This window comes from Rhea americana, unplaced genomic scaffold, assembly GCF_003343005.1.
Source record: "Rhea americana isolate MKP2758 unplaced genomic scaffold, rheAme1 scaffold_338, whole genome shotgun sequence".
Lineage (NCBI taxonomy): Eukaryota > Metazoa > Chordata > Aves > Rheiformes > Rheidae > Rhea > Rhea americana.
Window position 1 is genome coordinate 210,171 of NW_028186466.1, and position 18,555 is coordinate 228,725.

The 18,555-nt window shown below is 36.8% G+C and overlaps 1 protein-coding gene across 1 annotated transcript in view; it reads right to left on the minus strand.

Annotated features, from left to right (window-relative positions):
- Nucleotides 1–18,555, minus strand: part of ANO2 (anoctamin 2) — a 181,839-nt gene that overhangs the window by 19,439 nt on the left and 143,845 nt on the right. The window contains 5 exon segments of the mRNA XM_085311278.1: nt 1,774–1,922; nt 10,478–10,578; nt 11,240–11,297; nt 12,598–12,709; nt 17,694–17,895. Coding sequence (XP_085167404.1) covers nt 1,774–1,922; nt 10,478–10,578; nt 11,240–11,297; nt 12,598–12,709; nt 17,694–17,895 — 622 coding nt within the window.

Below are 18,555 nucleotides of genomic sequence, written 5' to 3' on the forward strand. Positions count from 1 at the left end.
TATGGTATATACATGGTAGGCACCTGCTTTACATCATTAGAACAGCATTGACTTTAATACAGTTGTTCCTACTTTACAGTGGTTTGAAAGGCGACCAAATGTTTGGCAAGTATAAACCACTAGTGATGCCATTGACTCCAATAGGCTGATGCATGCAGAGGAAATATGCATATGAAGTTTAAGAAATTAGAGAACATGCTGCTTAAAGAACTTGTCTGAAAAGTGGAACACTAAGAAATAATGTCCAAGTGTGCCCTATGCTTCTTTAAAAGTGTGAATAACTCAATTTCTCTGTGCCTCAGCTCTACCTAAGTAAAATGAGAGTAATAATTCTCCAGTCTACTCTCTTTCTTAACTGTTCTAGAAATTCTTTTGGGCTGACAGTTCTGTTATTGTATATCAGTGTGGATTTTAATTTAAGCATAGTTGGGAACACTGTGTACATGAATCAATCTCCAGTAAATGATAAGTCATGAACTGACTAATCTGAAAAGGTATTCCTACAGTTTTTATATTATAAAGAGCAATATTTCCATATGAAAATATGTATGTATGTTTGGTGATCTATATATTTTTACTACTTTGAAGCATTAATGAACAATTTTAATAAACTTGAGAGGAATTACTCCAGAAGGTTATGCTGCCATGCAGAAAGACCTTAACAGACTGGAGAAACAAGCAGAGAGGAAACTCATGAAGTTCAAAAACAAGAGTGTCAAGTCCTGCACCTGGGAAGAAATAACCTTACGCATCAGTGGTTGGCCTCAGTACAGGCTGGAGCCAACCAGCTGGAGAACAGCTTTGCAAAAAAGGGCTTGAGGATTCTGGTGGACAACAAGTTAACCATGAGCCAGCAATGTATTCTTGCAGCAAAGAAGGCCAACAGCTTCCTGGCTGTTGCTAGGAAGAGCATTGCTAGTAAGCCAAGGGAAGTGATCCTTCCGGTCTACTCAGCACTGGTGAGACCAGCTCAGTGGTATAATGTCCAGTTCTGCGATACCCAGTACAAGAAAGAACATACTGGACATACTGGAGCAACATACTGGGGGCATTTGTCGTGGGATACACTGGAGTGAGTCCAGCATATAGCCACTAAGACGATTAAGAGATTGGAACACCTGACAAATGAGGAGAGGCTGAGGGAGCTGGGACTGATGATCCCAAAGAAGGGAAGTCTCAGAGGAGATCTTATGAATATCTAAAAAATACCTGAGGGTGGAGGGRTGTGGGAATTAAAGAAGATGGAGCCAGACTCTTCTCGAGGGTATGCCATGAAAGGACAAAAGGCAATTAAAACAAACTGAAATACAGGAAAATCTATTGAAACGTAAGAAAACAATTTTACTGTAAGGGTGGTCAACATTGGAACAAGTTGCTTAGAGAGGTTGTAGAGGATCTATCCTTGGAGATATTCAAAACCTGACTGGAAAGAGCCTTGAGCAACCTGCTGTACTTGACTTGCTTTGAACAGGCAGCTGGAGTGGATGATCTCTAGAGGTCCCTTTCAAACTCTGCAATTCTGTGATTTTATGAAATCTATGCACTGTTCTCAGCTGAGGACTTTCAACGCTTTCACAATACAAATATCAGTAACTATTAGGACTCATCATTGTTGCTATGCTGGTAATATTGTAGATTCTCATACCCCACCTTTCTTTACAAAGCTACAACAGTGATTTTTTTCTTCAGTTATGTTAAATTATTATATACATGCTACTTCAGTCCTGTGGAACACTCTGTTGCAGAAAGGGAGAAGGAATTCAGAAATCTTACTCATTTCCATATATTCTGGAGTCAGTCCAGTGAAAGGTTCCAAGCTGTAGTCAAGATCCCACTGCTGAGGGTCCTTTGACTGGTTGGTGTTGTTTTCCCTTGGCTCAGTTCTTTCATCCTTCATCTTCCTGAAGAGTTTCTTTAACTTCCTGAGGAACAAAAAGCCAGAGTGAAACATTTTTTTTTCTTTATAGGAACTTTTTGCTCTGCAACACAAAATGAATGTCACATTAATTTTGTGCCACAGGCTTATTTTGTACTATCCTCTGAAGTTACATTGCTGCTTATTGCCAGATCTGGATGCTGGATTAAATAGTTTCCATGTTCCTGTGTCACGAAGGAAGTTACAATGGCATAACACTACTGCAAAGAAGTTTTGCCCATTATTCTTTAATAATTATTTATCTTCAGATAGATATTGAACAAATATCTTCTCAAGACCTAGGCAATGTGGGAAAATACTAGTAATACTCTCAAAAATATCAGACCAGGCATCTCTTCCTCAAGAAAGAAAGAAGCAAACAAAATTATAGAAGATAACGTGAAACCTTCATACCACATACCTAGCACAGATGCACTTGAATGTATTGATTCTTAAACCTGGTGAACTTACGAATTTAGTAGTAAAATTGTCTGTTTTTTACAAAAGAAGAGGAAATGAGCACATTTGCTGATAGATCTGCAGCATTGGTAGTCTCTCTAAGGTGCTGATAGGTCTGGATCCATTTATAATTTTCAAAATGAATATCATAATTTAAAATCAGCCTTGTGATCAATGATCAACAGAAAATATATGCTGTTCCTCAGATTCTAGTACTCTTCGCACAAGAGTGCATATAAATAGGCCAAAATAAATTGCTTGAGGAATTTCAAAGAGGAAGAGCTATTTTCTTCACCAAAACAATGCTACAACTAAGTATATACCTATCAAATGAATGTAAACAATGTCTTAATTTTACTAATGACCTTTTATCTTGAAGGAAGTCAATTGTCTTGTGTTTGCCTAACATCCAAGTAGAGGTCAAATGGACAGAGAGAATGAGATTCATAACAGAGTTTTAACAAGGTCAGCCAATTTTGATCTCAGAATGATGTGCCTTTCCTTTTGTGCACAAATAGAAATTTTGCGTTAGTCACTTCAGATTCAGTAACATAGAAAAGTGCTGATAGAAGAGTGCTACTTGTGATACATACAATAACAACCTCTTTATGACTCTACTGAATAGCTGATACTGGAACTCAATGGGGAAAAACTGGAACTAGCTAGGACTTTTTTGAAATTTTATTCCTAAATTACTATAAACTACATGATTATATAGCTATTAACATCAAACTTGAAAGACTTCATTGTATTTCTGAAGTTATCTTTTTTCCTGAGAGTTTATGATGTAAACTCAGAGTTTACAGAGTTTACTCATAAGCCAAAACATGAGATCTATGTAAACCCTGGAAAATTTACTTAAGTAGAAGCCTTATCTACTTGTACAACTGTGTAATCTTCCTTTAGAGATTTCTTGTAAGAGTTTAGAGGTTCTAAGCTTCTACTCAGTATGCTTTAGTGTGCATAAAGACTGAAACATTGAACTAGCACAGAGCTAGATTTGGAAATCCCTGATTTGTGATCCAGAAATATTTCTACTAGATATATCTTGCAAGATCAGATACACTGGTGAGATGTCTGCTCCTGAAGCAGAAAAGCAAACCCCTTTCCTACCAGTTCTTGAATAAACACAGATCAGCTAAGTCTCCAGGCATCCAAAGATCAGAAGAGCTGATATCTGACATTCTCATTTTGACCATGTTTTATGACAACAACTGCCATTTTGCTAGACTATCAGTTACTCACATGGATAAGCAATTATTTGTGCAAGCAGTTCTTTGCATCTCAGTAGGAATAGTAGTATCAATCACTGTCCTATTGAGATGGAGGATATGAATTTCAAGACACAGTAATAGACATGAATTTCATAAGTAGCATAATCTCAGTGTAAAATGAATCCATATATAAAAGAAGAGTAAAGAATTCTCAATGTCCTCCATAGATGACATTTTAATTGCTCAAGCATGATAACTTTGTGCTATTTTATGCACTGAGAAATTCCCATGGAAAAAATGTAATAGAATAAGATATTTTTCCCAAATTAAGTAAGCTGAAACAAACATGAAGATTTACGCTAGTATTTCCTCACTTTGCAGATGAAGTTTATTTTTCACAAATATGCATAACATAATTTTATAGCTCTTCACATATGTACAATATGAGTAAAAATCCAGATTAATTCCATTGAAGTGTTGCCAATGGTATAAGCAGGACTCCCTCACAAAACTTTCTCTCATATCTTGCGATAAATCCTTTGAACTACAATTGAGCAGCCTGGAGACAGGAGCACATATGCAGATGGTCAGGGTTTTCATTCACACGTCCAGTTAAGCAAACTATTTTCTTACACCTTAATTTAAGTAGCAGGGCAAAGCTGTTTGGCAAACACTTACACTAAAGACTTTGCTGGGTGGGTTATTGCTTTGTTCCCCAAAATACCCTGAATTATACAGGAACACTAGGTCACCACATAGCCCAAAGCTTGACAGTTGCCTCAACATGACCACATTGACTTCAACACTTCTACAAAGTCTAGTGTTACAGGGGTCCCTTCAATTTCATCACCCGTACAGGAATGAGTTGGAAATTTGGGCTGAGGAAATGGAAATAGGCAGGCATTCTCAGGACAAATCTAAAATGTGTCAGGCCCAGGAACACAAAGCTGCAAAGATCTCAGATGTACTCTGACTTTTGTTCCAGGTTCAGCTGAGGACATTGCTCACAAGTGTGATGATAACAGCCTTAGTATTTTGGCAATTCTTGGATATATCGGAACTAACCAAATACTTTGAGTATCCAGAATACTCAGTTTACATCATTTTAATAAATTTGGGAGGGGTAGTATTAAAATACTCTCTGAGAAAGAATTAGATGTATCCTTCCAAAAACATTCAGCTTCTACTTTATGAAAACTCAGCCATTCCAAGATACTAAAATTTCCTCTTTTTTTCCTCTCTGCTTTTATAGAAATCAAGGGAATTTGTCTCTTACAGAGGTAATGTAGTATTCAGAGGGTAGGAAGCTGGGGACAAGATTTAAAACAATCAAAGAATTCCCAGCATGCCCTTCTAGCATATCTCAATTAATTTCCTAATATGAAGATCTCTCAGAGGACAGTGAACAACGAGTTTAAAACAGTGCTAATTTCTGTTCCAATAAAATGATATGAGCTAGAAATGTCTCTCACAATTCTATGGGCAGATGAGATTGAAGTGCATCTCACTGCTACTGCGCAGCAGCTGAGATAAAGTTTGGGTGTGTTGAGAAGTGAAGTCTGTGCATGTGTGATCTAATCCTCTAGTTATATCACCATGGAGTCATGTGATAGTTTAACACATATCCATAACTCCCATGAGAATCCTGTAACTAAAACAATGGTTGTTGTATTTTATGTTTATCTGAGAATGCTCTAAATCCAGGGCTCAGTTATTGAGAATAATGTTTGATTTTTCATTATGGTCTGTCTATATCTCAGTCATGAGGAGCACAATCTCGAAYCATTTTGAGTTAAGCTTTGAACAGTTTTTAATTTTTATTTTATGTGATTTTTAAAGGATCAGCAAGCTCAAAGAGAGCCAAACTAATTCTTTTCAATTTTTCCACAGAAAAATACTTTTGTTTCATATCCAGGGATGTGAAGTTTCAGACCAAATAGAAATTTGTCAGAAAACTAATGGAACAGAGAACAGGGATTTGCAACAGACAGATTCTCTCAGGGTTACTCTCTAGGCATACAACAGCAGAGCAACGAAAATGAGTTTTGCATAACTCTATGATTGTCTTTTTAAAACTGAGTAAGAAAGATCTTCAAATGTGCATGTGTGAAACCTGTTTTGTAATTACTCAGATCAGTATTTTTATACAAAGTTGAAAGCAATAGAGAATCAAGAGTAGTTTTATCTTCTGATTTCTATGTCACAGGCAGCTCCATCAGGTAGAAAGAGGTAAATTTGCCCATTTGAAATGAATCTGTGGGAATTTTCATGCTGAAGAGACACAAGCAGGGTAGTTTCATGAGCCCTGTAGTAACCACCTAAATCTGGACAATTATTTCTGGTCCTTTTGCTAGTGAATGTTAAAAAGCAAGAAAAGATCTTGAGAAGACTGAATATCATGAAAGAAGAATGCATGGAGGATCAGGGAGATAGAAAATGAAAAACAAAGGGTTTTGGGGGACATCTCTAGCACAGTTAAAAGTGATGCTGCAGCTTTTCAGAAGGAGTTGGTGTCAAACTGTTGTGTTAGATAGGAGATGGGGACATGGTTTAATTACACTGTCTGTAATTTTGAAAATAACAAATAAACRTTGTATGACTCAAGTTAATCATCATCCTAAAAGCAGAAAATTACTGCAGGAAAAAGTTCAATCCCTGAAGAGCTCACAAGCTTTCATAGTAAAGTGTAGGATCAGAATTTGGGAGACGTAAGGGAGGTGATGGGGTGACTTTGGAAAATGAGATGTGACATAAGATAAGACAGAGTGGAATGTAAGGAAATCAGAAAGAGAAATAGCTGGAAGCAGGTTGAAATAGGAGAGAAGAAGAAAAATTATTTTGTTAGCACAAGTCTTTGTGTTCTCAGTGCCTGCACAGTCCCCATAATGCTGCTCCATCAGAGCTTGGTGAAAAAGATTGGGACTGAGATCAGCTTACCAGTTTCTCAAGACTCTTAAAGTTAACAAATCTCCTTAGGCACTGTAAAGGCATATCAGCTGCAACTGTCACCAAGGAAGTATTCAGATATTCAGAAGAATTGCTAGGCAATATTTGCTATAACAGAGATGCAAATGGATATTCTGCTTGAATTTAAATGCAAGAAAGATGAGAAAAATAGAAATAAAACCTCCAGAATCCAACCTCTAGAGATGAATGATTATTTATGTCAAGTGGTTTTTGAGGCTATTCTTACTAGTTGATGCTTTTTCCTTTGCAGCATGCTAGAAAGTGGTACAGGGAGAAATCTAGAAAGAAAGTGCTATTAGATTATGTAGCTGAAACATCATATTTTTGGAGAATATGAAGAAAGCACAGAGACTTAAACTCTTGTGTTCTTGCCTGGATTTTTTTTTTTCTACTTGGGGGAAGGTGCCCTGAACATCTTGGATTTTCTACAACCATGTTCCTGCAATCTGTTCCCACAAGGGAACAGCTTTCCATGTGCATAATGAAGAGAGTAGCAGAAAAAGTAGAAGGCAAGGAGGAGAAAGAGTCACTTTAATCTCACCTTATGCCACGAGGAGATTCTTCTGTGGGAGTTTTAGTTGTGTTTGTCATGGATTTACAGACTTTGCAAAAAAAAAAAAAAAAAAAAAAAAAAAGGCCTTCCTCCCTCTTTGAGATGAAATGCAACAGAAGAGAAGAAAAGATAGCAAGTATGAAAGGGTGTCTTTAAAAGGATTTTATTGGCTGTTGATATTCTCACCCAACATAGTTAAGCACATCTTGAAACAAGTGGTGGAAACTGATGTTGAATAAAAAGGTTGAAATCACGGCCCCACTAAAGTCAATGAGAGTTTTTCACTGACTTCAGTAGGGCCAAGATTTCACCCAAAAGGGATTTTCACCAAGATCAGAGRCATAGAGTAATAAATTAACTACGTAGTTTTTCTGCAGTAAGTTTAGGAAAAGAGAATAAGAATAGAGGAGCATTGTAGGGCAAACCTTTCAAACCCTGCAGCATTTTAGGGTCAGTTTCTATAGAAACAACAAAAGAATTTTGGTATGTGACATATCTGAGTGAAATGTGGCATATTTACATCTGTTAAACTTGTGAATTCCAGCCCCCTTGATGCACATTTCCATTCAAGAAGGCTTAACTTTTAATAATTCCAGTGTCATTGCATTCATCTAGCTGTTCTGATATTCTTGGATGCAGAGATGAAAAAAGAAATCACAGGAAGGTTTACAACACCGGAAAATTACATCTGCCATAGCTATGGAGCAATTTCTCCAGATATGTACTGGGAAAAGGCTAAGATGTGTCCCTGTGACTCTCACAATGCAGAGCTACCATCTGAAGTTTAACATTAGAGCTCTCCAGCCAGCACTGGTTGTGGAGAAACTAGCATGAAGACACCAAATGATGGTTCCCAACTGTGGCAGCATTTGAGAAGTTAGAGACCTAATGAATGGCTGTTGTATATGAACACAGGGTATCACCTACTTTACTGTGTTTTACCAGTGAAAGAGACAACAAATGGGAGTAAGGCTCTTCTACAATTAAAATGCTTTTAGTTTTATTATAAATGAAATCAAAATCTTTTCTGGAAATAACTCAGGAAACTCCTAGGTTTCAAGAGGGAAGAGAATCCTTCTGGTTCGAGTTATCTTATAACTTGGCAGAGGGATTCTTCCATATTAAAGACATCTAGAGGACAGTTCCAGATTCTAAAAAAAACACATAATCATTTGTGATAGTTCATTTTAACTCTTCATATGGGTAAGTTTGATTGAAGCATGTGTACTCTGCCCTCAATGAAAATATTGGCAGCCAATGGAAAAATTAGTGTTATTCACTAATTCACTCTTATTCACTAATTCACTCCTATTCCTTCCAAAATAGGTACAAAGTACATGGAAAAGATAGGGTTGCAAAAACAAGATAGAAAAGATCAGTCTATCTTTCTGCCACAGAAGGATTGCAGATCACAGTGCATTACCTCTACAAAAGTAGACCCTGGAGAATGTAGCAAGGTCCTGATGATCTTCTGTGAAGCAAAATAAAAAGCTCTGCTGTAGAAAAAAGATGATCTAACAGAGCAGCTGAGCTGATAGTAAGAGGTTACCAAGGCAAGAGGTCAGCCAAAAGAGATCAGCAGACAGAGAGCACAAGAATGTTCATATATACATCTGCTAAATCTGCTAACAGTGGCAAGTCCAAATGTAGCAGATTAAGTGTGTAATACTGAAATGCCACAACCACTACTTGTACAGCATAGTGACTGGGTACATTTGTAGTGCTCACTGGTCTGGATTTACGTGCATCCAACAGCCCTATGGACAGTTCTGTGAAAGTCTGACTTTCAAGACACAAAGCGTGTCTATGTGTGTCTGACGGGCAGATGGGGTGGAATAGAGCACCACTAACCAGTCGACTGATTAATGCAGAAATACAAGGCTAATTCTGATTTCAAATGCCTGAGCTATCTAAACTGAGCTGAGTTCTTCCCCTGGTATAAACAGGCCTGATGAGACAGGCTGAGCCCCATCGTTACAAGCTTGGTTTATGTGAGAATGTGAATGAGCAAAAGGAAAACCAGGTATGTTTATTTCAGAATGACAAGGTAGCATTGTGACTGGGAGGAGGTGTTTCTTCAGAAAGGGGAGGATGAAAGTACATATGTTTTTAAACAGCTATTCAATTTTAAAAAATGAGGTCACCACAGGTTGCTGGGAGAAGGGTAAGAGGAGCAGAAATGAGGCAGGAAAATGGGATGAGATTGTCACATTCTTGCACCAAGAGCTGTAGTCAGGGCACTGAGAAATGGTTTAACATTAGTTTTCTGTTTTGACTAGATCAGCCTCTGCTTTCATGAATCAAAGATAATAAATACAGTATTTCTAACATCACAAAATTCCCATTAAATACGTCCAGTAGCAGTATGTTTTTGGAAGAAGGTTTGCACTGAGAAAGCTCTGAATTTTCAACATGTCATATACTTTGGGAACGATTTACCACCCTTTTCTCAAAATAAACTAAAATTCAATGAGATGTAGACAAAAAACAAGCCTTCCTATTGAACTCTGGCACAAGAATAATGAAACCATCCCTAATCCACATTTCATTTGTTCAGGAAGGTTTTTTTATTACCAGGGTAAAAAAGGAAAAGGGTCTGGTCTTTAAATGTTTAATCATTCATCTTGCTTTCTAGTTGGCATCTCTAAGGCCTTCCAAAGGGACATGATCTGAAAGCTACAGAACCTTTATCTAAGGTAATGTCTCACAGAACGTTGCCAACAACAAGAATGATCCAGTTAACAGAAACAAGGGCAAACCTTCCAACAGGCAGCAATAGGGTAAGTGGACCAAGAGAGATTTCTTGCTGCATTTGGAGCAGAGGATACAGTGCACTGAGTATCCTGGGGCAAAGACAGCTGCTGAACCCAGCTCCTGCATCATTCAATGACATACTAACATATAGGCATTAGAAATGTGTAGACTTCATCAGTAAAACCATAAAATAGTCATAAATCAAGTAATCCATTTTAACATTTTTTATGAGCTATCGCTTTTCTCGCATCCACCTCTCTTCCACTTCATACCAATTTGTATTCCATGTTACTGCTCAGAAAGCTTCTCTAAAACTTCCCAAGAGATCCATCATACCTTTCGTGTTTTATCAGATTTCTAAAATTAATTTATACCAATTATTTAATATACTCAATCATTTTCTTTAAGCCATTTACTGCAGATATAGCCAATTATTCAACATAAAATGCAGCCAGATCATTTCAGCATAACCAAAAATGTGATTTATCACCACATTCAATTAGAACCCACTGAATTCAGTGGCAAAAGTCACATCCAGTGGAATAAGAATCAAGTCTTTAATTTACAGTATCACAGGAATAAGTGCACAGTAATGGAGAAGGCTGAGATACATACGGGATTCCAATTTCAAAGAGATTGTTTTGAATCAGTTGTTTTCCAAGCATAATGATGCTTAGCTGAATGCAGAGTTCCATCAAACAGCCTCCAGGAGCACACTGTAATTAAACAAAAATGCACAGTGTGAAGGGAACAAAGTAACACTTAATATGTTTAAAAGTACCTGCTTGGATCTATCTGTTTATGTGAGGCTGCAGATMCTGCTACTGATTCATGCAAGAACACAGAGCTCATTGATCATTGCAATTCTTTCCTTAACAAAGTATTTCATCTCCACTAATAAAACCACATTATGAAAAATATGCAGAGCTATGAAATTACTTATTGTGCCCTGGAGCTGCTATGTTTCCTTAAAAAGTATTTTCTATATAATCAATGTAATAAACATAATGCAGTATCCCCAATTCTCTTCCAACCTGATGTCTCCCAAGGGAAGAGAAAATCTTCAGTCTTGCAAAGACTTATGCATATGCTTTATTGCAAGCACTTAAGTAAGTCTTGATTTTCATAGTACAAAGGAATTTTTCAAAAAATTATTTACAATTTTAGCACAAAACGGCTACACCTTTTTAGGCTGTTAGAACAGTCTTCTAGTGATCCATAGTACAGAATAAGAACTGAGATTCAAGCCTCAGTTTAGCCATAGGCTTCCCAAGGGCCTTGGTTAAATCATTTAATCAGTTTGTGCATGTCTCTTTTTGTTAAAGTCTTTTTTTTTAATTTTGTTTGTTTGTGTGTTTGAATTTCAGGTGTACTTACCTCTTCCATTCGATAACCATCAAACACATATAYATAACAACCAGGGCGGCCAACAAATCTGAAAGCAACAACAATATATGAAACAATATAAAAGTAGGAAAAAAGTGTTAATTTTAGCATTACTGTTCATTCATATTAGCTAAAATATTTCAGAATTATCTACTCGAACACAGATTCTAAAAGAAAATAACTAGTCAATTTCAACTATACAAAATAAGTAGCAAGGCTGTACTTTTGTTTTCCTACTAAATATTGAAGAAATACTTTTAATAATATGTTTATTATTATGTCTTTCATAAACAAAAATGGGAATCTATATCCTAAATCAAATTCGCTTGTATCTGAGAAATGCCCTGAAGAGAATTTTTCATGTATGTACAAACAATCAAGGCTCTTCTGGCGAAACTGAAAATATACTTAAGAGGTTTATAACCACATAATGACAAGAAAATGCTAACAGTGACATAAAATACATTTTTCATTTAATGTCTTATAATATTTACAACTTCTGGTAAAATATGTTACTAATTCTTCAATCAGCAATGCTAAATAGGATTAGAGAAGAATATAGATCAACAAACTTTACAGCCCCCAAAAGGAACAAATTGGTATGAAACAAAATCCAGATGATGTTTTTAAACATTTTTGCCACAGTTTCATCAAGCAATCATTTTAAACTCTCCATTCAAAAGAATGTGCAATATTGTGGACAACTGGATCCCAAACGACAATGATCCTGAACCCAGAGGAAGTCACGCTTATTTATCACGAAACCTGAATTAGCTTTTTGGTCAATCAGCTCATTTACCAAAACATGCAGCTTCCAGTTGACTATACCAATTTCTTAATTTAACTTGATATGGGCAAATAATGCAAAACATGGAGAAAATAACAAGGGCAACAGTTCAATAATTTCAAAAGAAACAGGAAAATCTTTCTTTGTCAAGTGATGTTTCATAAAAAATTTATTACAATGTGAAAAGTTTAGACAAATAAGCAATATCATTCACTAATAAATGAAACTTCATTTTGAGAAGGAATAATTTTCTGAGGTATGGTTTATACTTAAATTAGTAAAAAACAGTTTAATTTCAAGTCTATGCTCTGCTTAGGAGAGAAATTGTACACGGCTCCACATCAGTCTCTACCTTTCCAAAGCAAGCTCTAGACAACTCTGCTTAAGGYGTTTTTCATAGCTGGCAAGGACGATCAATCCCAGAATTACTTAAGCAGCCCTTGTTTCCCACTTTTAAACATGGATATACTAATACATATATACAAATGTATGCAATTTATATATATAAATGTGTATGTATATGCATATGTACATGTATCTATATACAGGACATTTAACCTACCTTCCTTTAAAAAAGGCAACATAAAAAATTGGTGCATAAGAGTTCACAAACTTTAATAAGAATGCCTTCAAAATCAGTTTCTCCTCAAACGTTTTTTCTGTTTTTGGTACCTCTGGAAGAAAAATTTTTAAAAAATGCATACCACAGAAATCAATTAGTAATTATGTAAACATTCTTGRTAAACCCAACTAACTAAACTAAACTACACTAAAATAAACTGCACACTTCAAGCTAATACTGTTTTTTCCTTTGTACATTCACTTTGCACCAATGGTTACTAGCTCCTTCAGTTTCTGATTCCTTCTGATTGCCAGAGAGTCTTCCCAAATTTACAGATAAAAATTAAAAGATTCTTTTGCAGAAACAATAATAATGACAGTATAATGAACTTGGTTCTCAGATAGATCTCTGACTATTTATCTCAAATTGCTGTTGGCTGTCTATCCAACAGCTTGGTCACAAAATAAAAACAAACCCTGACTTAGACCTGACAACACCTCGATTCTATTCCCGGCTCCATCGCTGAGAAAATTGGATAGATTACATCACCCTCCTCTGCTTTAGGCCGCATCTGGAAATCTTGGAACTTGAATCTTCTCTGTCATATATTCTAACATCTATTATGTCATCAAATATATAACACTTTTAAACATGTATTTTAGTATATATACTAAGTATTATTATGTCTATATTTACACAGTTCTATTAGCTATCTGGAGTTTGGAGAAATAATTAGTTTTTGATATTTATTTGCATAAATCTAAACTAGTATAGAGAGTCTTAATGTACATAAGCATACACAGATGTGCATAAGTTAGCCCTTATACAACTGCTATAAAAAAGTATATTATTCTCAGTTCATGAGTTCATGAGTAGAGAAAATGAAGCACAGACTTTCATTCAGAAAAAAAAAAAAGCCAAAAAGTCTACTTAACTTAGTGTGCACAAGCCTTTTTCTATAATGAGACTGTTTATATATTTGAAGTCTAACTCAAGCTCAAGTACCTTTCTGAATTTGAACTGCTAATCAAATAATCCAAAATAAATGTACATTTTCTCTAACACTTCTCCAATCACTCTACATGTTCTGTATTTTTAATCTTATTTAAACAACTTCTAAAAATGTTTCTCAAACATTTTCCATATATCACTACTCTGAACAGGCTACTTCCCAGGATTGTTCCCAATTTCCATGGCAATTTTCTAGGAACAGATCTCCTAAGTACAAGATAGTAACTTTCTAATTTGACAGAAGAATTTGAAAAGTTCAATTTTTAAAGATACTGTCTGGGTTAAATTCTTGTACTGCTCATCATGAGCTTTGACTATTATGACAGCAGTTAATTTTACTGTGATAAGCAGAATGAAAGTGTGACATAAAAAGGTAAATCCAGAGAATTATTTTTAAGAATATTATCAGGATTTGGCTGAACTTGTACATTTTTGCATAAATTCTGCTACATACCCACTACCCAGCATTATTTGTGACACTTGCAAACACATTTTCATTAAAGATCAACACAATCTGAGCCCTCGAAGTTCTCTAAGTCATCACTCATCTGTACGTACAAAAATGTTTAAATAAACCTTGATAAGGAATTGAACAATTTGCAGATTAGACGGCATRCTGGAGAGATCCTTAGGGCAACAGCACAGGGCAACAAGAATATCCAATAACAGCAGTATAACTTTGAAGTCAAGAGAGAAAAATCCCGATCTTTGTCTTACATAGAATTTCCATAAAGACAAACTCAGTCCCTGGATGGAAATTTGCACAGCATGTATGGCTCCACAGACTCATTTCCTCTTCCCTCCCCACACTCAGATTTACTATACCATCGAATAGAGGCATGCACAGAATTTGTTCTCTTGTTAGTGAGGTCTGTTATATAAGCAATGTGTCAAGTCAGAATAAATTAGTAAGGGAAGAAAACTTTCAAAACAAATGACAAGAAAAAAAATCAAATATATGGTTGTTTGTGCAGCAGGGAGAATGAACCGAGAAAATCTGTGATGTGGGCCTTAGTTCACCAAGGAACTGTTGTTTTTCTAAGACAGAAGCTCAAATAATTTTGATTTCTTCTCTGTTTTGCTTGTTCTTCCTTGCCCTGCATGAAGTTACAAGTGAGCAAATGAGTTGTAGGTCAAGTCTGACACCACTTCCTTATTGGAGATGACATATTTAGCCTCAGAACACTAGGATAAAATTTGCACTTCTGCTAGTCATATCTGCAAGCAAGGGAACATCAGTGGCCCACGTTGATGTTGCACGATACTTGTGCTGGGCCACATGCATGCAGTCCTTAGGGCATCCTGTGCAAGTTCTCTGTATTACTTATAGCTAAATTACTACTTTCTTTTCTGAACGCACTGGCTTGGCAAGTATTGAAGTGGATGGTATTGGTATCAGTGGTATTATTCCTGTGCTTACAGATGTACTTAATTTTCTACCTGAGCAAAGCTTCAAGTCTGGAATGGTAGTAGGAACATATGCTCCCTAGAGTTGTTTCTACGACGCAATAAGCATGTTCATAGAATCATAGAATCAGTAAGGTTGGAAGGGACCTCTGGAGATCATCTAGTCCAACTCCCCTGCTCAAGCAGGGTCACCTAGAACATGTTACACAGGGTTGTGTTCAGGCGGACCTTGAAGATCTCCAGAGAAGGAGACTCCACAACCTCTCTGGGCAACCTGTGCCAGTGCTCCGTCACTCTCACAGTGAAGAAATCCCCCCTCACCTTCAGGCRGAAYTTCCTGTCGTTCARTTTTTGCCCATTGCCTCTTGTCCTKTYRCATGGGACAACYGACAAGAGTCTGGCCCCATCCCCTTGACACCCTCCCTTCAGGTACTTCAGGCACATTGATAAGATCCCCCCTCAGTCTTGGCTTCTCCAGGCTAAACAGGCCCAGCTCTTGCAGCCTTTCCTCAGAGGGCAGATGCTCCAGCCCTGATCATCCTCGTAGCCCTATGCTGGATTCTTTCCAGTAGCTCCATGTCTCTCTTGTCCTGGGGAGCCCAGAACTGGMCACAGTACTCAAGATGAGGCCTCAGCAGGGCTGAGTAGAGGGGCAGGATCACCTCCCTCGATCTGCTGGCAACATGTTCCTCAGCTTGTCTACAAACTGCAGTGTGAAAAGAGAATTGAGCCTATTTTGCTAGTTCAACTAGTCTAGTTCACAATGTAAGAAGTATCTATCAGCATGAACAAATTGTAATCTTTTTAAACATTCTAATTACAGTTTGTATCTGAGCCTCGCACTGGAGAAAACCGTCTGAACAGACTTTGTAACTTGTGTAATTTATAGCACTAAAGATTATTCAAATCAGGTCTTTTAAATAAAACACCTCCTGTTTAATTAAGAATGATACCTGAATAAAGATGGCAGGATTGAAATTAAATGCAAAATGACAGAGGAAGAATAGCTTGCAAGTGAGAAAGAAATTCTTGATTCTTTCACAGTTCAGAGTGGTGCGCCTTTTCAAGGATGAGATCTTTCTTCCGGGCTACTCCCACCGAGGCAATGACAGTGGCTAGCACTGCCCTTGGCCATACCCTGCCAGAGAGGACAAGCCTCATCTTTATCTCTCTTTACCCCTTCTACATAAGAGTTGTGCCATTTCTTATCTGGGCAGGAGCAGTGGACAGCGTTACTCAAGTAMCACACAGCTGGCAGGTTGTTTTTGCGTGAAAACTAAAAAACTGAGTACAGTTTTGGCTTGAATGCCATTCAARCTTGCTTTAACTTGCTTATGCCATTGGAACAGAATGCATTTATGCAACCCTGCTACATTCTGCCTAAACCTAATGCAAAATAGAAACAAAAAAATAAATAAAGTCCATATGGTGGCATTTTGTGAAAATGCATTGCTTTGACTTTATTTCTTTCAAAAACTTTTGGAATCTAATCTGAAATCACAGGATCATACTTCAAGAAAATCAAGACTGGACCTCTACTATAACAACTAGATAAACTTGTAGTAGTTTACATTGTGCTTTAAAAAATAGGACTAAAATAGATAGTTTCACTTGTGGCTTTCAAAGTGTTTTGGGGAAGTAAGAATAAGAAGCACAGGTCTTAGAGTTCCTAAGGTTTTAATCTGAAATGAGCTAGGTCAAATCCACTTCACATTACTATAGTTTTATAGAGAAAGAATCTAAGGTTTAAGTGAATGATTCACTCTAAATTGTTAAAAAGTTTCTAATTTGACATCCAAAGATGCCCAAAAACTTGACTCAAAGACAGGCTAAGTACTTACTACCATTAAAGACTTCTATTGTTGCTGATGACTTTCAGTGTTTTGAATAACAGTCTTCATGCTCCTAGCCTTTGAAACATCTAGAATTAGAGGTGATGTATAAAAATGTTGGAAGAAATGGTCAAGGATGGCTATAAGAACCTCATGTTAGGACTCTATCCATAAACAACTTTGGTCTAACTGATTTAACAATGCAAAACCCTAAGTGACATAGTAATAGAAGGACTGACTTGCATTTAAAAGACTTGTTAAGTATATTGCCAGGTTTATTACAATAAAAAAGAAAAACACACATCTAAAAATCACACTCTTAACTGAAATTGCTGTTATCATCAAAAAGCCCAGCCTAGACATACCTCTACAACAGAAAAAAAAATGCTAAAATAAAAATAACGGAAATAACTGTTTTAGCATGAGAAGGATCTGTGAGTGAAGCTTTGCCAGAATGTGCAACACCTTTATAACAACCCACTGACTTTCAGTGAACCAGGCCCCTAGAGGCATAACTATATTTCAAAATACATAGCAGGTATAAAATTCTCATCTAGTGATTTTGGCACCAAGCCAGAGCAATGTAGAAATACCAGCTGAGAACCCAGCAATAGCACGTCTAAATTAACATGGTATTATGGCTCAGCTAGTTTTTCCTATTAGCAGCAAACTGTATGTTGTTTCTCAGACCCCTGGTCTACAGAAGCATGTCTGAGCATCTCACTCCATAGACCTGAATATTTTCACTGGCCATCTTCAGTGGGAAGTACTCCTACCAGAACTTTCGCATACCCTTATGTCAATACCTGCAATGTACTAATGAGGAATGTGGTGGAATAGCTTTACCAATTTCTGTCAGCCATTTGGCAACAGCTCCATAAATTTCATCAAGGATAAGTATCACAACCAGGTTAATAATGACAGCAGTTGCAGTCACAATCACTCGAACATTTGACCTGGTTGTCTCATTTGTGCTGAATGACAAAGCTGCTGCTGTAGTAATTCGGTACACAATCACACCAAACACTGCTGAAAATGTCAGCATTATCTGCAAAGAAATAGACAGATTGATTAGTTCAAGTATGAGACTAGCATTTAAACAGAAGCATTGACATGTATGTTGGGTTTGTTCCATGAACTAGTGTTGCATGATCATTTCTTAGAGAAGCACAATAACAAAGGGATAACCAAATTAAAATGTGATAATTTAAAAGCCTTTAACAAGAGAAATAATGAAGAAAATGATTGTAAACTCCTGAACCAGTATAACAGTTCCTAAAGAAGTGTAATTTCTCCATAATTAAAAGCTCTACACACTAACTATGCAGCATTTATGGAACTAAGATAGTTTGAGTTCAAAGATGATATTAAGTAAGGACTTTTATCTGGCAATAGGTTCTAATTGCTTGAACCAAAGGTCCGACAGTATGTACAGTCACAAAACAGGCTTCGCTAACTGGAACAACTCACTTGTGTGTTGTGTACTACTGAAGGGACACCTGYGTTTGTTTAATGGTGCCACAAATTAAAAAATATTTTTCCCCTTTTAAGTCTTACCTAAAGCAGAGGTATTTACATTTCTGTCCCAGAAATCATTTGGTACCCCGGGGTACTTAAGGGGCTTCCTCTGGCCCATGAGATTAAGGGAATCCAGCCATGCTGCTGGAGGTTAAGTTGCCACAAGAGGAATTTGAATTTTACTGAGCTA